At 36.3% G+C, this 22983-nt stretch overlaps 1 protein-coding gene across 4 annotated transcripts in view; it reads left to right on the top strand.

Annotated features, from left to right (window-relative positions):
• Positions 1–22983, top strand: part of DOCK4 (dedicator of cytokinesis 4) — a 224507-nt gene that overhangs the window by 106273 nt on the left and 95251 nt on the right. For all 4 annotated transcript variants that reach the window (XM_088054848.1, XM_088054845.1, XM_088054847.1 and 1 more), the window contains exons 9-13: positions 1694–1775; positions 2368–2428; positions 4328–4460; positions 5967–6055; positions 18503–18628. In XM_088054848.1, coding sequence (XP_087910974.1) covers positions 1694–1775; positions 2368–2428; positions 4328–4460; positions 5967–6055; positions 18503–18628 — 491 coding nt within the window. The remainder of the gene's footprint in view (positions 1–1693; positions 1776–2367; positions 2429–4327; positions 4461–5966; positions 6056–18502; positions 18629–22983) is intronic.

Raw genomic sequence — 22983 nt, 5'->3', positions numbered from 1 at the left:
CACAGAATCATTAAGTTTGGAAAAGTCCTCAAAGATCATAGAGTCTTGGAGTCTTGCTGGTCAGAACCCTGTCCAACCCGAGTATTTCCATATTGAGGCACCTCACTGGAAAACCAATGCCATTATAAAAAAATTCTTTCTTATTTCTACTCTGAATCAACCCTCTTTTAGTTTATAATAATTTTCCCTTGTCCTATGGCAACAGTCCCTGGTAAAAAGTTTGTCCCCATTTACCTACAAGAAGATCAATAACATCAGTGGTGCATGGTGGGACAGTGAGAGACAAGGGATACAGACTGAAACAAGAGAATGTGCATCTGGATGAAAAGAAAAAGTTGAGGACAGTCAGACACTGGAATGGGTTTTTCAGAGAGCCTTTCTGGTTCCCATAGCTGAAAGTTTTCATGACCCGTGTGGCTAAAGCTCTGGGCAAGCTAATCTGACCTTATAGCTGACCCCACTTTGAGCAGGAGTTTGGACGTAGAGGCCCTTTGAGGTCCCTTTTAATGTGAATGACCGATTCTGTGAATGATCGATGCACATTTTCTACAAGGCAAATGCTGGTGCAATAAAGATTTAATTAGTCTCTATTGAGATGGATCTTATCCAACATATTCCTAGTGATTTTCCAGCTGCATTTTGAAAAGCTATGCTTGATACAGAGCAGTGGTAAACCATGTTTAGCTTCTGGAATAAGCAGAAGATGTGGATACAGCTGAGAAAAAAAAAAAAATTAGTTGTACTTAGGAAATTTTATTTCTGATTTGAACATTACAGGACATCCAGACTCTTGTGTCTGGCCAGTTGGGGGCTGGGGGTGAGATGATGAAGGGAAATGTCCATAGCACTTGTCTTTCCCATCTTCCACATCTCTAACTACAGAAATATGATTGTTACATTTCTTATGAGGCTGTGTCTTAGAGAAAATTATCCAAAGCATGGAAGGTGGCTTTTTCATAATATGGCTATGCATGAATTGCCAGGTTTGCTTAGAGTTTATCCATAAATCCTACTACCTAATGGAAATATTTAAAAAAATAATTTCTCTTCCATTGTGTTCTTGTGCCCTCTTCTATTTGGAAAGAATTCTCTGCATCTAGCAGTATTAGTACTTGTATCAGCTGCAGCATTTGACACACTCCACAGTAGATTGCAAAACAGGATTTCAGAAATGAAATTTGCTCTGCTGAAACTTTCAAGACTCTTACAAAACTGCTAAAATCTGTGTATTGTAGTGAGAGGTTTTAATGGAGTTATGTAAGAAAAGTGTCTCCTATGATCAGCATCCTGCACATGAAGAACAATATTGGTTGAATACAAACATGGTGATGTTGACATTGGTTTATCAAGAATCGATACCAACTTACTACACATCTAATTTTAGTTCCAGATAAATGGATTTTATTGCTGTGTTTCTCTGTGTACTAAGATGTACAATATAATTCTTCCAAATGACAAACAGACTTCTTTTTGTATTGAGTTTTTAGTAATTTTCTTAGGTGATTAAGTTAATCACTACCCTTCCCTAGTGCATCCCTTTTTTTTTTTCTGTTTATACATCTGAGACTTTCAGAAAGAAATTATTTCATTTGCTTTTATCTTGAGGAAGGTTGCATCTGGAAATAAGATCAAAATGAGATCTACTTTTGCTGTAGTGTTGTTCAACATATCTGTCATATTTGTTTTCTTACAGTGAAAGATTTTTTTTAAGACTGAATAGAAATGGTTTGCCAAAATGTCCAGAAAAGCCTGAAAGACACTGTTCTCTCTTTGTGGTGAGTTCTTCCTAGTCTCAATCTTTTTTTGTGCTGGATGTTGAGAATAGAAGTTGGTTTAAATTGCTATTGTATGGTTGACTCAGAGCTGCTCCCTAAGCTTGTGCATTGCTATGAGCATCAACTCAAAGGGTTGGTTTGAGGGGCTGAAGGGATGGGTGAACCCCCAATCTGAATGTTTTATGGCAGTATGTGGACACTCACTGAACTTCCACGTAGGCACGTGTAGCAGTAGTTCTCTCTGCAACAAGAACCACTTATTTTTCCTCCTTGTCCTTTTCACACCCAAGGGATTGTGCAGCTCTCTCTGTACATCCGGAATATTTGGAATTGCACAAATGCATCACTGCTGTTGAAGGCACACAGCAAGTCTCTTGTGTCCTCCCGCTGATTTTGCTACACTACAGCAAATTCCAACCAGGATATTTTAGGACACTCATTTTGAGTGCATGACTGGCAATTTAAAGTGTTGGAGGGATTTGTTAATGCTGTACAGATGAACTCCCTGGCAGTGAAAGCGGTGTGTACAGGTCTCTTTAAATGTCGCATTTTAATCAGGAGTCATAAATAATGAGGTTCTGATCTTGTGCAGGACTTGGGTAGCAGTGAACTCAGGAAGGACATCTATATCACTGTGCACATTATCCGAATAGGTAGGTATAATCTTATATTTGTGAGACATATGGCAGTAAATAAAAGAAAACTGTTTGGGGGTAGCTTTTGTATTTTATATATATATATATATTTTTTTTTTTTTTTGAACAAACTTTTGGAAAAGAAAATGCCTGTTTTTTGTTGGAAAATTGCTTGGATTTCTCAGCATTGTTTTATGCTATTTATCAAGTATACTGTTAGCTGAGTTTAGATGCAGTACACTTCACAGTTATTATCACAGAACAAAATGAAAGTGTCAAAGATGAACTGTGTCAAGATGATGGAGTTGTCATTGGGGACTCCATTCTTGTTCTAAAGTGTAATTTCAAGCATCCTTTAAACATAGAAAACCTTGTCTAGACATTTAGTGTATCTCATTTTTATGTAATATGATGTATATCTGATATTGTTCAGATGAATTTTGTCTTCTCCCTGCCTCCTTTAAAAAGCAGGAGAGGTGAAAAAAATGGACAATATTTCATAAAAATTTTAATCTCTGGTTCTATAGACAGATATCAAGTCCTCTAGAAAAAAAGTAGAGGAGAGGAAAAGTGTACATTTATGTTAGGTACTTACTGTAAGAAGTCCTCTGGACTGTAATGATGTGAAACAATAATCTTTGGCTCTGCTTCTGACCTCTTAGATACGTTTTTTTTCTTCGTAAACTGCCTCTAGTTGCACCAGTGCAGCACTAAATTATAACTTTTCTTCCTATTTTTGAAAGACATTTTGGTTTGAAGTATAGTTGCTGTAACTTGTGCTGAGTTCAGAAACATTAAATTTGTCACAAAGTAAACTTTGTTTTACAGCTGTGAGAAATAATTTTCCTTGCACTTTTATGCTGATTTGATACTTCATCGAAATACAGTGTTTTGGTTTTTTTGCAAGGTTTTAGAAAAGATATGGTAAATTCTGATGTAAGTACTGTTAGAAGAATAAATGTTTTAAGAATATTAAAGAGTAGGATTTTTCCAGTTGTATAATTTTCAAATATATTCACAGCCTAGTTTATATGTGAACCACTGAAATATTAAAAATTTAAAACAACATTTATCTGCTTTGTGGTGTGAAAATGAACAATTACTCTTCAAGCTGTTGTGATGCATAGGGATATTTGGAGGAGACATTGCCCTGCAGCAACTGCAGCCATGGTATTTTTTTGTCAGAAATTAAGATTGGTGGGAAAGATACATAACTGCTAGTGCACAATTGAAAAAAATGGCTAGAAAGAGGGCAGTTTCAATGCCAGGAACAGAGCAAGAAGATTGATAAATTGTATTTAAATCAAATAGAAAAGGCTAGAAAAAATATTTTGTTTCAAATCTCTTTCCCTTGACTGCCTTCTTTCTTTCCTTACCATAAATTGTTCTTCTGCCCTTTGCCATCTTTTCTCCCCACATTTCATTTCTTCTTCTTTATTTTTCTGCAACTGGTTAATTATCCCCTTTCTTTCCAGTTGCCTATAAGGAAACAGCATCTGATTACCCAATTGTAATGGTTCAATCACAACACCTCCCACATAAATGATGGGTAGCAACAGCCACAGTAAAAGAATTCTTACCAGACAGCGAATATTGAGCAGTCTGTCATGTCTGAACTCTTAAATTTAATTTGATAGTGTTGTGAGGATTTTATGACTGGGTATTACAAAGTGGTGTTTGTTGAGTGAGGGTCAGGAGAGGATGAGAAGAACCTCTGCTCTGAGACCTTGCAAAATCACCACATACTTATGGGCTTGCTGTCCCATTTGCTGTCTGAATGCAGTGTAAAGATGGACCATGTTCCCAGTGAGAGTATACTTGGCATTGCCTGAGCTGGATTGCTTGCTGCCTCCCTTCTGTGGTTTGGAGAGACACAGTTCCATGGATTATGCATCAAATGTGTGTTTTGTCTGGCAGGACGAATGGGAGCTGGAGAAAAGAAAAATGCCTGCAATGTACAATATAGACGTCCCTTTGGCTGTGCAGTCCTCAGTATTGCAGATTTGCTGGCAGGAGATTCAAAGGATGATCTTGTCTTAAAAGTCTACATGTAAGAAATGATGTTTTCTTAATTTTTGAATGTACCTCAGAGTCATTTTGCATCAGAATCAGTGGTGTTAAATATGGTGTGAATAAATAGCTCTAGCTCCTTTCTTTACCAAAAACGCACAGTTGCTGGGTGTTTTGGCTTTTTTTTTATCATAGTATAGAAATCTTGGCTAGTTCTCCAGGTGTGTTTATAAAGTGGGATAATATTAAAGGCTACATCCTTTTAGGTATTTGTGTATGTGTCAGCATTTTTCACATTATTCTGGAACTCTCTTATTATGGCAACATAAAGTGCTTTTAGGACTTATTTAAGTGCCTTGTGCTGCCAAGGCATCTAGTGGAAGTACTTTGTAGCTTCAGAAAAAAAATCAGGCAGAGTATCTTTTTTGTGAAATAAAGCAGCTATAGAATGGGAATAACAGAAGTATAGAAGGCAGTTAGCATTGGAGAATGAAAAATCAAAAGTAGGTTTAAAAATGAATGCTTGATTACTTGATTAGATAGTGGATTTTGGCTGATAGCAACTGGAAGAAAGTTCAGTTTTCTAATAGCAACTCAGTGGGTGTAATTTCCTGCTGATCTTGGACATTATAGTAAGAACCGTTTTGTGGATTGTTCTAGTCTAACTACATATACCTTAGAATTGTCATGTGTATGGAAAAGTTCTGCCCTTCCCAGCAGTGGCACTCAAATCTTGAAGGCATGGGTATCTTTCTTCTGTCTCCATCTGTGATGAATGAGAGCTGCTGGAATCAGTGTTGCAGAAAAGCAGCTTAGTGTAACAGTGGACAGGTCAGCTGGCTCTCATTTATACTCCCAGAAAATTCAAGTCAGATAACTGTTCAGTCTTGGTTAACAAATTGTTAAGTCTGTCTACCTATTATTATTTTTTTAAAAAATTGCCTGTTTGTTTTAAGATAACAAAAACAGTGGAAGAAGAATTATCACTAGAAATCAGATTTAGTGCTAAGGCTAACTCAAGTCTAAACTTTGAAAAATGATGATTAGAACAGGCAGGTTTTCCTTAAGGAAAACCAGCTGTTTTCTAAATGTATACTGAAATGTAATTTGCTCTTTCATTGACTACCTCCTGAAGATAGCAACCTTTTTAAGTAACTTTGAAGTGTATAGCACAGACTTTTCTGTTTATTAAGACCAGCTCTGAGTCCTGTGTCTTCTTTGGAGTGTCACAGGATAGATTTCTGTGTGGGTTACCCCTGAAGGATAGATCTATACAGAAACTAACTTGGTCATGGCTGAGTTCTTCTGCATAATTGTTCCTATCTTTCTCCTGTCCTTTGCCACACTAAGCAGTATTTCATGGTGCTTTTCTCAAATGGTAAAGGCACTCTTTCCATTCAGACAGGCAGTTTCATGGGGCTCTGCTAGCTCCTATTGTGTTATTTGTTTCATGAGCTAAAGACGATTTATTTAGGGATGTGTTGTGAAGTTGGTCTGATAAACTTGTGTTCCCATTTCAGAATTAAGAAAGTTATAATTTTTCTAGGTGCAACACAGAGAGTGACTGGTATCAGATCCATGAAAATATCATTAAAAAGCTGAATGCACGTTACAACTTGACAGGCTCCAATGCAGGTGAGTAATTTGCCACCTTTCTGTTTGCATTCTTAGGGTTTTCTTAGTGTTCAAATGAAGTAGCTCTATTGTAGAAAGACTAACATATATGAAAGAAACATTTTTGCACATAGAGAAAAATATTCAGATGAAAATGTACAATACTGCTGTTCATGTGCACTTTTAAAAGAAAAAGTCACTGAATTTTCTTCAAGAAATTATATTATAAAACTTTTATTCTGTGCTGTGGAGCTACAGTTTGCTGGAGTTCTGTTCGGTTCTGGAGCTGATCAAATTATTGATCCAAATTGCTGGACATTTCTGCTTTACATTTTCATCAGGAATATAGAATTTGCCATGGACATTACTGGCATGCTTTAGGAGTGGTATTCCCCAGTTTAGTACTCAAGCTAAAAAGAAAACCATGAGACACTGTCCTGCCTTCTCTGGTGGGATATGCCAAAAAAGATCTTGAGGTGACCTAAAAACAATTTACTGGAAAGAGCAATGGGGTAAGAAAATGAAACTGAAACAGCAGCAATATTACTAACAAAAGTGTACAAAAGAAGATGATTCACATGGAAATGCTCACCGAGGGTCTGGGCAGCAATCAACAGTGGTGGATGAGTTTTCCCTCCCTCCAGGCTCTCTCTAGACCTGAAGCTCCTTCCTGGCAGCCAGAGTTCCTTACTTCCAGAAGTAAGAGGCTCCAGACCTCACCCCTCGTGGCCAAAACCAGAACAAATATATATTACACTTCAGAAAAAAATGAATGTACAATTTGCATTCCTACTGCTAGCTTTGCATTCCAGCTCAGCAAGATGCAGGCTCGTAGTTTAAGAACTTTACGAATAGTTCTCCATGGTCAGCTGTATGTTACTGGAACTGTCTGAAATAAATTTGTGTGTAAGACTTAAGGAATGGGACACAGCTGACCTTTGTTATTATGACATGGTGGTTTGACTCACAGATGTTGAACTGGCATTTTTTGTTTTCTTTTATTAGTATCAACTTGCTAAATTTTTCAGAACTCTGTCCTTCAAAGTGGGGGGGGTCAAACTTGGAATGAAACCTGAAATGGAGGCTTATGAGTCTGTTGTCCCTTTATTCAAATGTTGGTTTTCCCCGTGAAATGTCAATCAGTTGAAATATGACCATAGAAAAATCTTATTTTTGAGATTCCAGTATATTGTATTTGTAATGCCTTTCATGTAGTAGACTTCATGCTTCTTCAACTAACTATATTATATATTGCAGGATTCTTTTACTTTATTTAAAACATAATGTTTATCTTGAAAATGTGTTTAACCATCTTTAGTGGATAACCAAGAAGCACATAAAAGCTCATTTATCCAGACTGAGGTTATATGTTTAACCATTTCTGATTCAATTATTTTCTCACATAGGATCTAGCCACATATATAGATATATTTAAGGTTTAGAATATCATGGGTCTTATTGGAAAATAAGTATAAAAATCATGTACTGTAAATAGAAGGGCACGTTTAATGTTTGGCTTCTTAAATATGTTAATCATATTCATCAAGAAAAAACTTATTCTTGGTTGTTCTGACTGCCCATGCAATATGTGCTTACTCTGTGATACATTGCTAATCCTGCTCTTCTCTCAATAAGAAATGAGTTCACAGTTAAATGCGCAGTTCTTAGGAGACATTGCACAAATTTGAATACTCTTAATTACGTGAACATTCAACATGAAAGATGTGGCACATTAAGTTTTTGACATGTTGGAGGAGGCTGGAAACTAAAGGTAGCAGATGGAAGATTGGTTACATTTTTTAAAGGATTGCCAGGGTAAGGGAGGAAAAGAGGGAAGAGCAGTGCGGAATTCCAGTAGTGGATGTAAAGGTTGGAGAGAGAAAGAAGTGAGCAGTAATGCTGCTTCGAGTACTGAGCAAGTGAAAGATAAACTAGGGAAGGTTATTTATATCACACACATGAAATTCATTCTCCTGTGACTCCTTAGCAGCCTGAAAAAGCACTTGCAAGGTTTTAGCAATATGTTCAGATACGTCTGCTGACACCTCATGGAAAACATTGTTGTTACACTACTTTTTATTTTTCATTTGCTGTCTTTTTCTGTGATAGTGTTCTTTGTCTGGTTCTAAAGCCTCATTAGCTTTGGCTGCCACCTTGTTGTTGTCAAAAAAGGATAACACCTTGCATTACAGGAGACAGAGGTATTTTCTCTCTGTTAGGAACTGTTGTAGGTATGAGCCAGATGTAGGAAAACTTGATTTTTTTGGTTTATATTACACTTGCTCTTTTCAAATCACCTTGAATACTTAGAAAAAACTTAGAAAGGAAGCACAGTAAAAACAACAGCAAAGATGCTTCAGACTATTGTCTGTTCTCCAAGCTTGTTCCCTCTTCACATTCCTGTGCAGCTTCTTTCAAGTCAGGAGATTTTACATGCTTTAGTTCCCACAAATTGTTGTGTCCCCCTGCTAAAATAGTTTATCAGTTAGTTCATAATATTCTTCAGGGAAAAAAGTATTCCAGTTTTTGTGGCAATCTAAAAAGTAATTCAAAATGTACTTTGAGTGTCTTGCATGTAAAATGCATAGTGATGGACTATAGCATTTGTATTTGCCACTCAACTCCCCACCACCAAAACACCACTTTTTCTGCTTCAACTCATGACAGTTCTTAAGTACAGAATCCTCTTCCATCTTCTGCTCAGCTTGTAAGGATCAAATAAAGGCAAATGGCTGCCACTTGTTTCTAAAGCTCAAGAAGGAGCAGGGGATAGATGTTCCTCCCCTTTCCTTTTCTCAGTGGTGCAGGAATGGAAGGAAGGATGTAGTCTCCTGGATAATTTAATATCCTTTGCTGAAGTGGGAACTGGAATATGTTTTCTGTATGCATTTCCAATTTAACAGAGGGGAGTAGAGTGTACTGGATGCAATTCCCATTTACTACTGGTCTTTGCAGCCTGGTATGAGGTATCATGTTACTGGAAAACACCTGGTTGCCTGGTATAAGAGATCAAATCAATATTGCAAAGGCCAAATTGTACAATCTTTGCTGCATTTAGTAGCATTGTTATTTCTTCCATCGAGTTTCTGGTATTTGTGGAATGTCATTATTACACAAACCAGGTTTCAGTAATATGTGGAGCAGAGCTGGCTGTAAAATCTATTCTTTGTAGAATATCTTTTTCTTAGAATTAGAAGCTGGTTACTTTGTTTTAAAATGCAAAAAGCAGTGGAGAAACTAATATTCCTGTATAGACTTCACACTTAATTGCATCAATTTTATGATGAAAATAGTGCATTTCTATTTTTGTATCTGTAGAACCAGAGATCTGATTTGGAAAAGGATTTTCAGTTGGTCTTGCATGTCCCAGATGAGCGAGCTAATTGCTTGGCTTCTCCAACTTCCCTGCAGCAACTCTTCAGCTTTGTATAAGATCTGAAAATACTCATGATACCATGGGGAAAGTGGAAGTGGCTCTAAAGCCTTCTGAGTAGCGCATAATTTTCTTAAGTGTGATCTATATTTGTGTCCTCTTACCAAATCCTACAGAGGAGAGATTTAAGTGTGGATCTCATGATATATATGAATGTTGTCCCCAGTGAGTTACCTGATAAAAATTGTATTTAAATATTGATGAATTGCACTACAAAATTCTTTTTCTTCACATTCCTATGAAAAGAAAGACTGAATGAATTACCTTTAAGGGGATGCAAGACATTCTGGTTTGCTCTGCTTTTCCCTTTAGGCTCCTAATAGTGTCAAGTGTAAGCTTTTCTGTAAATGCCAATTAGGATTTCCTTGTAACAAGTCTTGGACAGTTGCATGTGCCTGATGCAGTAATTCTTGGGAGCTGAGAAAAGAATACATGTGCTTTTCAGCTGTGGCAGCAAAGGAGGTAAAAATCCTTTCACATCCTATAGAGATTAAATTACTGATGCAAGAAATTATAAACACGTGTATGTGCTCTGTAGCTTTGAACTCGTGTGGAATCCATGAAAATAACTAATGTAGTGGGAAAGTCTTTCCCTGTGCCATTATCTTGGAATGTTCTGATGAACTAGACAAGAGTGATATAACCTAATTACATTTTTACTGAATGCAATGTGGTGTATTCTGTGGTAGCAATGTCAAACTTTGCAACACTGGAAAGGCTGTTAATCTTACATTAATTGATGTAAGTGCTTGAAACTAGAATGCACTGATTGAAGCACGGAGGACTTGAAGCCCGTGTGTTGACAGATGTTTGCTAACAATACCATAATGAGGATAGACAATCTGTCATCTTAAGGAGGAAAGTTATCTATCAGATCATACAGTAAGTTAGGCTGGAAGGGTCCTCAGGAAGTTACGTGGTCCAACAGCAGCGGAAAGAGGAACCCTACCTAAAAGTGAGGTCAAACTTACTTAAAGTTCAGTGAGGTTGCTCATTCAAAGGCAAATAATTTTAATTCAACCAATCTGAAACAAGTTTCACAGACCATTCTTTGGTTTAGGGAACTATTTTTACCTCATATGTGGGATGTTTTCTCTGCAGTATACCTGTCAGTTGCCACTAAATCTCAGTCTGGCTCAGTGGTTGTATTAGGCTTGGTCAGAAAAGAAATGAGGTAGACCAGCCCTCTGCATGAACTCATCTGACAAGATGTAAGTTCTGGGACAAGTATGACAATGGAAACAGTTGGTTAGAAAAAGTGATATGTGCTTTGGGGCCTTCTCATGCCTGTTTACCTGCATTCAGCAGTCCCTTAGCACTCTGATGATATCATTTCTCCATGGTTACTGTCAAACACTGAGAAATTTAAAGGAATGTATACTTTGTCTGTTTGATTTCCTATTTCACAAAAAGTAAGTTTTGGCTTACAAATTCCTTGATTTGGAGCAGGAAACATGTCAGAGTCATTATTTACCTTCCAGGGGAGAAACTGCAGAGGCCCCTTAATCAAGGAGTATCATTTTTTCACACTTGTGGAGTGAAAAGCTACGAGAGATCAAATGCAGTGGGGAATTGGTAGCTCAGTATAAGTTTACAATATTTCTAGGAATAGAGCTGTGGTAACTTATTTTCTAGATACCAGAAGTAATGTGACTGTGTTTGCATGACACTATGCTGGCAGTTCACACTCAGGATTGTTGCAAGGAGAGCTTTTTTCCCATGAATCAGCACAAGAAATCTCAGATGGGAAACTAAATGTGCATTCCCTGCTAGAAACAGCTATGAGTTATAGCCAAAAAGAAAGCATAGGCTTACAGTGGTGAATTGACTGGAGAATGACTGGGAAACAACGAGGAGGAATGATAGCAGGAGCAGTAACATGAACTTCACAGACAAGGTAAAACAGAACTAGGTACATAACTTTTAGGTAACTCCTGGTTAACTCCTGATAATTAATCACGGAAAAGATTCCTGATGTTTGTATTTTATCAACAAGGTTCACAGGTGTCTGAATCGCTTTGAAATATATTTTTTATCTTCACATCACTAACATTTAAACAGCAAGTGCATTTCCTTAGCTACTCTAGTTCTAGGACAATTTATAAATCTGTCATTTTTAATCTTTGTTTTGTGACAAGAAGATTATGTGTATTCCAGTTTGATGTGTTTAAGAATTAGTTGTTGCTGAAGGCTGCTCTTTGAAATACATTTAAAATAAGAACACTGCTCTTATGTGCTTCACTAAGTATACAATGAATTAAGACATTCTTTTTTGCTCTCAAAAAATTCTAAAGCCAAAAGATTGCACATATAAAGAATTTTGCACATAAGGTGTTGTTCCAAGATCATTTGGCCATGAAGAGATAAGGGTGTAATAGAGTTAAATTCATGTTGTTCTCTTCAGTGTTGCTAAAATATTTGTTTTTAGAGAAGAATGAAAAATGTGCCATTGTGATACTTACTGTCAGAGATTTTCTATTCAGTAGGAACTATGATTTGTTGTTCAAGTCAGTATTGCAATAATAGAATCATAGAGTCATTTAGGCTGGAAAAGATCTTTAAGATCATGGAGTCCCACTGTTAACCCAGAAAAGATCTTTAAGATCATGGAGTCCCACTGTTAACCCAGCACTGACTGGCCAGTGGGTCTTTAAAATACCTCCAGGGATAGTTACCCAAGCACTTCTCTGGGCAGCCTTTTCCAGTGCAGAACTTGAGAGTAGAAATGGACCCCACCTCACTGCAACCTCCTTTTTCATTGTTGTAGGGAGTGGTAAGTTCTCTCCTTAGCTGCCTTTCCTTCAGATTCAACAACCCCAGCTCCCTCAGCTGCTTCTCATAAAAATTGTGCTCCAGACCCTTTACCAGCTCTGTTGCCCTTCTCTGGACAGGCTCCAGCACCTCAGTTTCCTTGCTGTAGTGAAGAGCCCAAAACTGAATCCAGGATTTGAGGTGTGGCCTCGCCAATGTTGAGAACAGGGGAGCAATCACTGTCCTGGTCCTGCTGGACATACTACTGCTGTATGTGATTCAAGTGGCACTCAATTTAAACCCAGAAATTCCTAGCTAAGGCTGCATAATAACAATAGCTGGTTCATATTTCTATCTTGGAGCATATTTCTATCTTGGAGTTACGTTATTTTTTTATAAGCCTTTTCCAAAAATTTGTTCTGTTTGTTAGCTTCCTTCATTTTATCTACTAAAAGAATAAAAAGTCCTAACACTATTTCAAGTAATGATTTATAGAACACATACTTTTTTAAAACTTTTAAATTTTAACTTTTGAATTTTAACTTCAAAGAATATAGTCACAAGTTTTTTACAATTGTTACTTTGTTCTTATGTTGGTGGGGATTTGATTTTTAACATTTTGTACAGGTACCTATTAAACATCTGTTTCCTTTGAAATAAGACACATAATTGGAATGCAAATAGCTAAATTTCTAATAAAATTCTGTTTGCATGAAGAGCTGCACTTCATGAAGGAGAAAATAACAAGTGTTTTCCTGGAACCTTTTGTCTGTTATTTGCACTAGAAGCAATATAACCCACTTACAATTTCAGAATTATGTATTTTGCCCAGACTTATGTATTCTAGTTAACCATCCAATTTGTAAAAACATAATTTAAAAAATATTTTGTGCCAGATGGTGCACCTTTGCAATATAACATTGTAGTGTGTGAATGGGTGCTAACATGCCCAGTGAGTTGTTAATAGGAAAGGGCAGCAGTGGGCCTGCTAAGGCAAGAACTGGAGACATTATTTCCGAAATCTTTATTGTCTTTATATGGTAGACTAGATGCTTATAATAGTAATTTAGTCTTTTGGTCCTTTATTCTTCATCCCATGGTAAGTCTGGCAAGAAATACTCGAGCTTATATTATCTACCCTGTAAAGAAATTCCAAGTCAGTTTTTCTATGACATGTCATTTGCATTTAAGTGTTTCTGTTCTATTTGAAGAAGAAAAACATCCCTACCTTATACACTTGAGGGCATTTCTGACAAAAGTCTTGGGTACAGGAGCTCCAAGATAGCTGTCAAAATGTTACAATGACATTCATGTATTCTTTTTCTACTGAGCTAAACCCCAGAATTTAAAGCTGAGAAAAAGAAGAGTTTGGAGTTTCCTTTGATAATTCAATTCAATCAGAATGAAGTCTTCAAAAAGGCTATCAAGGACTGAATCTACCTCTCCTTTTTTACCTCTCTATTCCAAGACTGTAATTTGTGGGATTTTCTACATAGAGTTTTGTGTGGCCAAGATTTATACAACTGTTTGTCCCAGATCATATTTACTGGTTTTACCTTTCCCTTTTTACCTTTGTTCTTAAAACACTACTGGAAATGTGAACACCTGTAAACCCTCAGAATGCTTTTAACACCTTTAGGCAGCTTTATTTGGACAGATGCCTTATTTTATTACCTTTCTAAAAATGCAAACAGTGCTGGATAACATTCTGTCTAAGGTTTGTTTTTTTTTCTTCTATCAGTCTCCTGAGCAGCTGCTAGGCATTTTCTTCTTAATATGATCTAGAATTCTCTGCTGCCAGTAGATAGAAGCTGAATGTAAATTCATTCCCCTCCCCCCAGCAGCTCAAATGCAAATAAAGGGTCTATAAGCATAATGAACAGATGCCTTTTGTCATAACTAAGTGCAGAAATCAATAATGCAGTACAAAAGCTGTTTGAAGGTAAAATGACAAATCTAACAAAAATCTGGGATGCTTATTCAGCAGCTTCACAAATTTCTGCATTCTCTTTCATCTGGATGATAAAAATAATCTGTCTTGGGTTGAAATTTAGTATGAGTTAATAGTAAGAAATTTCATGTGCTTGCAAAAGAAATAAAAGCATACCTATTTGCAGTTCCTTACAGAGTATTGTAGTAGTGGTTTCAAAACTGGGGTAAATAAAGAATAATAGCTAACACAAGAGGTTTTAATTACCACTGGGGAGGTAATTGAAGTTTTTTTTCTGAGGGGACAAAGCTAGACTACATACATTATTAAAGAAAATGTGCCAGTCCTTTAGAGACTGGATAATAATTTTCGCTGTTATATTTTAGCTCCTAATGTTCTAGAAATGGAAAATGCATAATTGTGAAGTTTTTGATGGCTCCCAGGTGTCATAGATGGTGTAGTGGTCCTTTCAGCCACAGTCAGATGCAGTGTATGATGGCATGTTGCAGATTTCTATTTTGCTATGTCTCTGAACAGCTGTCCCATCACAAAATATTCTATTTTTTTTTTCTAAAGCTAATAATTTTGCTGTGTGCAGTCCCCCTGCTGTTGGCAGAGGTGCAACCCACTGGATCAGGTTGCTCAGAGCCCAGTTTAACATGGCCTAGGACACTTTCAGGAATGGGACATCTGCAATTTCTCCAGGCATCTTTTTTCAGTGGCTCACCACACTCACCATAAGGAATTTCTTCCTAACATCTAACTCTCCTCTCTTTTAGTTGAAGGGTGATGTGTTTCAACTTGTGAGTTTCTCTTCAATGTACTTTGTCTTGCAATGTACTTGAGGGAGTCCCTTTTAAGCTGAACCTGCATCCTTCTGAAAATCTGAATGTGATGTGTCATTATGTTTTAAATTATGTTAGTTAACGCTTATTGATATTCTACTAGCTCAATTTATAACAAGCATACAAATTCTAGGCCCTTGTAAAATGTGAATTATTATATCTTTTTAAAGTACCTGTTGCCCATTATTTTTATTATATTTGAATGGTTCCTCAGTCATGATGGGTGTCTACTTTCTTTAGTGAGTGTACTGCATTTTTATAAACCCATGAACATGGGATTGCTGTGGCTTGCAGCTGGCCACAGGCTTTGTGTTCAGCTGACAACAAGGTCCTCTTTACCTATCTGGCTTTGGCTGGCTGAACTTGTCTTACCCTGCCTGGAGAGTTGTTCTGACTTGTAAAAGCATATATCTAGTGACAGAATAATACATTTTATCTGCCTTATTATACCTCTTGCTTAATTTTGTGCACTTGTGTGGTGTAACCCACCCTGGTACATATGCTTTGTATTTAACAAATAGCTACAACATGTAGTTACTCAGTGTAGAGTTAACTATCTATAACCCCAGATTAAAATGGAACACAGAAGAGTAAGGACATGTCACCATAACTGAGGCCTTGAAAGGACTGGTATAGGATGGTACTAGAGGCCTGTGAACAGCTCACCAGTGGCCAATTATTGGTCATCAAATAGTGTGATCTCGAGAGCAGAATGAATCCAGTTCCAGGGGAAACCCTTTCATAAACAGTATGTTCCTTTTGCCCATCTCAGCATCCTGAGTGTGACAAATCACTGGGAATTCGGACAACCTGTTCTGTGACATGGGTATCACGCCTCAGTAACAGATTGCCTCTTAGGATTTCTGTCCCTTATGGGTGACTTGCAAAATTAGTAGAGCTCTGACAGAGCAATCTGAATGCTCACCTGGGAATTGTTTTTTCATTGATTATGTAAAGTCTGTGTGCTCCCAACTTTAGCATTTTTACCAGATTTATTAGTTCCATTCTTGTCAATTCCTTGATGTATGGCAACTGGGTCCTCAGTGGCAAAACTGTTGACTTGAAGACTTGATTTTTGGCAGTCCATCAGATTGCCTTCTCTATGCATCCTTGCTTTGTTTCCATTCTGGCTGACTTCCACTTTTTCCTATTTACTGGCGTTTTTAGACCACATGATATTTTTAAATAACTTTGCTTATCATAAATAATCCAGTATTCTTCATTTTTCTGAAAAGCTGGGAAATGCATGTGATTTATATTCCAAAGATGTATTTAAACTATAGGTAAAATGGCTAACCTGTGTTTCAAGTGTGTTTACTAAGACATTTCTTGATATGCTTTTGGATGTATAAAGATGACTCTTCATTTTCTAACAACGAATGCCATGAAATACAGAGCTTTATATCTTTCTTGCCTTGCATGAGAAAGTACTTCAAATCCTTGACAGATAGCTTTTTTTTATCAAGTTAAAACTGTTTAGCCATTGATGAGTGGTTTTTGACATCTGATTTTAGAGTTAAATAAAATTTTTCAAGGAAATCTGTGAAATTTGTACTGAGAGAAAATTGGATTTGGAGTCTTCAACCTTTGTTTAGAAAACACAATAACTTTACCAGGCAGTGTACAATATCTGATTAATGCTATTGTGATAGATGTGATCTGTAACAATAGCAAATGGATTTTTCAGGTTTCCAAGGAAACAGTGCAATAGGGGCATATGAGGGCATGATTATACATGTATATGTATAACAATTTCTTAAAATATAAAAGCAGCAAGATTGGGGGTGGGCTAAATATCCATATTTATAAGGGAGCTATACCCAGCCTAGCTTGTCCCATACAGCAATGAAAAACCTTTCACCTGCCCTGACAGAGCCTGAATTTTGCCTGTATGACTTTGTACCAAGATTCTGTACCCTCAGCTAGTCACAGTGTGGGTTGTTTTCTCACCTGCCTAAATAATAATAATTGTCACTACTTCCTAAAGGTTGTTCACTGTATAACCATGGAACAAATTCCCCTACAAAAATAATTAATATCCATGGCATTAAATACAGTCCTTAAAATAGAAAATGCTTCGCTGAATGCTTTTCCTTGTAAGATTTGTTTATCTACTCGGTTGGAGATGTGTAGGCGAGCTATTTTTCATAAGAAGGAAAGTTTGGTCAGAGTATCACATTCTCTAGAGTTGCCAAAATAAGAAAACGTAAGTGTAGGTAAGAGGAAAAATATAAAAGTTGTCATGGTAATTAGATATCTGATCTGCAGGAGCCTGGACTGGCAGTACGTAGTACAGAGTTTTGAGCCCTGATTTTAGGAACTGCCAGACTTCAAGTAAATTTATTCAGTTAAACAGTAACATGGTTGTAGGGAAAAATTCTTTCAAAGCCAAAAGGACTGATGACCTTGTTGTTCAGTCTGTGTTGCACGTGTTGTTTGCTTCAGCTTAATCTCAAATTCGTTATGACTCTTCTTCTGAGTTGTCTGTTTATCTCCAGTTGTTGAGTGTATACAAAGAGTCTGCTTTTATCTCCTCCTTGATCTGTATGTTGACACGTGATGTGCTGTAGTGATGCTGAAGGTCAGGCAAGATTAATCTTTACAAGCTGTATCATTCTGACGCTTGCCTCAGTGATTATATTTGATATAAGCAAAAGGCATGCCTGTTGCTTTTGTTAATCTCCACTGTAATGAAGTATGCTCTTTTTCCTTTCGCAATTTCTTTCGCAATTTTTTTGTGTACTGCAGATGTAGTAGAAGAAGCTATGCTTCCTTGGTCCTAGAAGAATAAAAATTGGAAAATTATTATATGGCCACCCTTGCATTTTGCATGTTTTCTAGCAAACTTAGAGTGTAACTGATTAAATCTGATGAATGTTGAAAAAAAAGTTTTCATTTCAGTCATTAGGAAATTACTGTTCTTAAGAATACCAATTATGCTATATGAGTTTACTAAATCTTTTTCTTCAGATTTTGGATTAATAAATTGTATAACTTCATATCAGGTGATATAAAGTGATACACTGTAATGAGGCTTCTGTGTTTCACCCATAGCTCAGGACCATTGTATGAGCACTTTTTCTTGCATGTCAATAAAGACAGGAATGTGTTGAAGGAAGTGAAAAATTGAAATGGTAGCAAATACTCAGATTGAAATTTCTCCAAATTGACCTCTTTCCAGCTCTTTTTTTAGTTAAAACATTAGTCTCTCCCTACTGAGATAATTTTCATACATGTCACTGTTGTTCAATTACACATCAGTAATAATTTGCTGATGCTTTTTAATGGGTAGTTGTTTTCAAGTCTTGACTGATTTTTGGATGTTGATACCCTTCACAAATATACTTACTTAAAAATTGAAGTGGGTTGACTTGTTATTGCTAAACTTCCCCTGAATTTTCTGTCCTCCAGAATGCATATATACTTGCAAATATATAAAATTTTTAAGAAATGCTGATAATAATCTGTTTGAATGTCTAATTTTTCATTGTTTTGCTCTTCATTTTCAGGTCTGGCAGTTTCTCTTCAGTTGCTTCATGGAGACATAGAACAAATTAGGAGGGAGTATACATCCAGATTTACCCATGGAGTATCCATAACAAGGAAATTAGGTTTTTCCAATATTATAATGCCTGGTAAGTTAGAGAAAACTATCCTAATAAGCAGTAAAAGAAAGAACTTATGAGAATTACTTGATTTTCAGCTGATTTTCAAATGAATACTGTATCCTGAAACTTCTTAAACAGTTCCCAAGACTTTTAAGTTACCATTTTTTCAAAAAGATAGAAGAAAATTGTGTCCCAGTGGCCCCATTGCATTATACTGTGTAGTTATTATGCCTGTGTTAAAAAGCATGTGGCTAGAGCAGCCTTTTTTAAGAGATGGAACCTCACTTTATAGAAGTAAAGATGACTGAATGCAAGACTGCTGAGCTCTATGCAGGGAAAAAGATAACCAGCAGAACTTTTTGTTCATGGGAGCTGTTACCTTTCTAAATAAAGACTCACAGAATTTTACTGGTACTGTACAGCTTCTGTTTTCATGAGGTTTGTGTCTCGAATACTGGAAATGACTGGAAATAGATAATAATATAGATGTAGGGACTTCACTTTGCTTATATTATATGACAAAATATGCAAGTACTTAAAGCAGTGCTAAGGAAGGTGGAAAGATTGTGTCAGTGTGAATGAGAAGCAAATGTAGGAAGAAGATTGTAGAACAGAATTTATAGCTTCATCCCTGAAATGAAAATTTTAATAAGTTCAGTGGGTTGTTGGAAATTAGGAAGAAAATGTCTCTTTAAAGGAAAAGCATACTTTCAAGCAGATCAGTTTGGCATGATTATGGTGTTATCTTGTTGCTGAGAAATGTTGCAGGGAGGAGCTCACATCTTCTTTTCAGCTGAGTCCACCCATGCAGTCTTGACTTTCTCAAATGTAAATCATCCTCATGACTTTCAGATTTTTAATAGAGACTATCTTCTTCCTATAAAGATTTGTCTTTGCATTCCTGTGGACCTAAATCAGAAGTAAACTAAGGTTCTGAGGCAAGAATAAATAAACTTTCATACTTCACTAATCGAGGAGGTCTTAAATAAACATTTGAAACTCAGTGATGAGGCTCAGCTTTAGCTGTGGGCATGTATTTCTCTTGAACTTCTGCCTGAAACTTGAAAACTGAGAATTCACTCTTGTGTGCTTACTGCCAATTAAACATCTGTCCTTCGGCATCCTTGATCAGCACTACTGGCCACTTAAAACATGCACATAACGCAAGTTAATAAAACAGTTTCGGCACTACAATGAAAATTGTATGACTGCAGTACTTAGAATAATAAAATTCATAAGTCAGGTGCCATTTAATTTAAAGCTAGTTTAGATATATATGCCTAATGGAAGCAATTCAATTGAAATTTTATGGCTTATTAGCTAGGTTTTATTTGTTGTCTTACTGTTGGATTTGAAATTTGAATCAAATGGGTGTTGTAGATAATCTGGCAGTTAGCAGTGGAAGCAGTTTTACTGAGCACACCGTAACTCCCATTAGGAGTTGCTTCTCCAGTTAGCTGTGATTTAGTGACCTGCTGCTCTGTGTTATCAAATTTGTTAAGTTCTATAAATAGATCTCCTGTCCCCTTATTTTCTAGTTGAGAAATAATGTGATGTACTAAACTGCAAAAAACATGTTATAGCAGAGTACAGGGTAATCAGCTGCTGGAGGAGTTTCTTGACTGAGTTTCAAAGAATTTTATGCAGGTTCACTTTGTCACTGTTTTAGTAAAAAAAATAATATATGGGTTCTGGTATACTGCTTTCTCAGTCCAATTGTATGCATGCATCAGTTTAAATAATGTACAACTTCTGTGTTTACTGGCATGGAAGGGATTTCTCCTAAAGAGAAATAATAATCTCAGTCTTGCAATGATGAGTTTCAGGGACTAACTAGAGCAGTATGCCCTAGGCCCTGAACTGCCCTCAGCAACATAGCCTTTGAAATGCTTTTTTATTTTAAAGCTCCCTTTTCATTTTATTTCTCTTCCAGTGTTGTTTTTTCTTCACAGATAAATTAGAGAACTTCATCTTTTGCCACTAGAAACGGTCATTAATTAGTTCTTATTTTATATTTTTGTTGAAAGGGTGTTGCTGTGGCTAATTAGCACTTAGGTTAGTGTTGTGAATAAGACTCTCTTGAATTATTCAATAAGGAATGCTTCATGCTGTTAAACTGCAGTATCTCTCTTAGAAATGCCATATTTTAAGTCTCTCTCCTATTCTGGTGTATTTAAACTCTCTCTGACCTTCTTTTTTTTGTCATATCAATCCTTTGCTCTGTGGAGGTTTTGCTTTGAAAAGTAACTGGGATCAGCATACATGCCAAACCAGAATTGACAATAATAATGTTTTTATAGACTAATGCTTTCTGTGTCACTGCAGCTTGACAGGCTGAAGCCACAAAATACACTATCCAGGACCCTTGGAATTTCTTAATGAAGAACTCCAAGTGTTTTAGGAAATGAAGTAGATGTCTGGAAAAAAAGTAGATGGCTATGACTCAAAAAGACAAAAGTGAAATAGGTAACTCACTTTATTCTAGCCAACAAAAGAAGGACAGGCAGTGAAAGAGTCAACTTGTGAATTTAATATGCATTTAACATTAACATTAAATGCAATATGCATTTTCTAGGTTTGACTAGGTTTTTAGGGCAGACTCCATGCAAGCCACTGGTAAATTCTGTTCCAGCATTCTGGTGTGGTTGTCTGCAGATATACAGCCAATATTCTCAGGAAGCTTTGTGCAACACTGAAGGACAGGTGTGCTTGCACACTGAGTTTCTGTGATCGCTATTTCCTAACAGCCATATCATTACTTAGTATATAGAATTTAGCATTTGACATTTACAAATGTAATATCCTTTTGAGAAGCACTCTTAAGTTAGATTTGCATACATAATAGGTATATAATAGTATATATAATTTAAGGATGAGAGTTAGTATTTCTTCCTGTCCATCCAAATTATTGAACTCTTGTGATATTAGAAGAAGTTAAAGAATTGGTGCATCACTACAATGGTTCTACATTGACCACTGTTTACCTTGTACATAAGATTAGTGTAGTATCTGCACTGGTATCTAGAGCTGAGCTAGTCAGTCCTGTCTGGAGAAGTCTTGGCTTATTGGAATTTTTTGGTCCTATTCTAATTCTGTGATAAATTTTGACAAATAGCATTGCTAAAGACTCTACATGTAGCTGCACTATTAATTTTTGTAATGGTATTTCATTCTTTCAAACTTATTTGGCCAAGATTAAAAGTTGCATTTTGTTTCAACATTTTTTTCTTTTTTTTTTTTCTTTCTTTTTTTTTTTTTTTTTAATTTCTGCTCATTTAGCAGGTAGAATGAAGTGCCAGGTATACTGGCACCTTAAAAAGGTGCACTTTTTAAGTTTCCAGCATTAAGCTTTCATATGGTTAATTTAGGAAAAGTAACTTTTTTTACCATCACATCTGCATTGCTTTACACTTGTCACCTTTCAACTTCATTAAATGTCCTTTTGCTGTCCAGTTAAATCTCATCAGATCCTGTCCTTCAAAGCTACTGAATGTACTAATCATGCCTTCATCTGGATTATTAAAAGGCCTTTTCATGTGCAAGTACACACTCACAACCTTTCTTACTGTTTTCAAAATCCTTTTAAAATAAAACTAGAAATAGAATCTTGTCTTTTTTGTCTCACAAAATGCTATCTTTGTGATAACATTCATTTTCAATTATGTGATTTTTGACTAGAGGCATTCGTTCTTTCAAAGCATAGAAAACAATTCTGGATAGCAAAAATGTAAAGAAAGCTGTGGGATATGTAGTCTTCATCATGGTATGTGTCTGTATCTTGGTGATACAGTCAGCTTGGAGTTAGTAAAGAGCTGTTGATTCTAGGAGAGGAAGTCTATGTCTGACACGCTTAAACATTTTTCTCCCTTGAGGAGTGGAGTCAACTTCCTGAACTTCTTTATGCTATATGAAGTACAAGCAGTTTAAATTAAACTTCTGCCACTGGATATATTAGTTACACAAAATATGTTTAAGCAATAAATGAGTAAAGACACACCCTGAATTTTGACCTTTCACAAAACTGTAGTACTCTAGGGGGAATATCCTCTGCTTTTAAAATCCTGTTTTAATACTTTTTAAGAACTTTAATCCTTTCTGTTGAAGGAATTAACATTTCTACAAGTCACTGGAGAAAAGAAAGATATGATGTATTTGGTTAGACAAGTGCAAGGAACTTGTGTAGTGTTTCCCTTCTCCTTTCCATCTCCTCTGTCTTATTTTTTTGGTTCATTAGAAACTGGAGGAAAAAAATAGAAGAAAACTATGGAAAGGGAAGACAAACCAGAATTTAACCGTACTTCCCTTGATTTAAAATCTTTGGAAATGTAGAATGGGGTCTTCTGCAGTTTATAGTATTTGAAGAATAAACTGGCTTTCTACTG

The sequence above is a fragment of the Pseudopodoces humilis genome, chromosome 5 (genome assembly GCF_049639895.1).
Source record: "Pseudopodoces humilis isolate 2021_Gansu_Grassland_sample_001 chromosome 5, ASM4963989v1, whole genome shotgun sequence".
Classification (NCBI taxonomy): Eukaryota; Metazoa; Chordata; class Aves; order Passeriformes; family Paridae; genus Pseudopodoces; species Pseudopodoces humilis.
The sequence above is the reverse complement of the archived record's forward strand: the minus strand, read 5'-3'. Positions and strand labels throughout refer to the sequence as shown.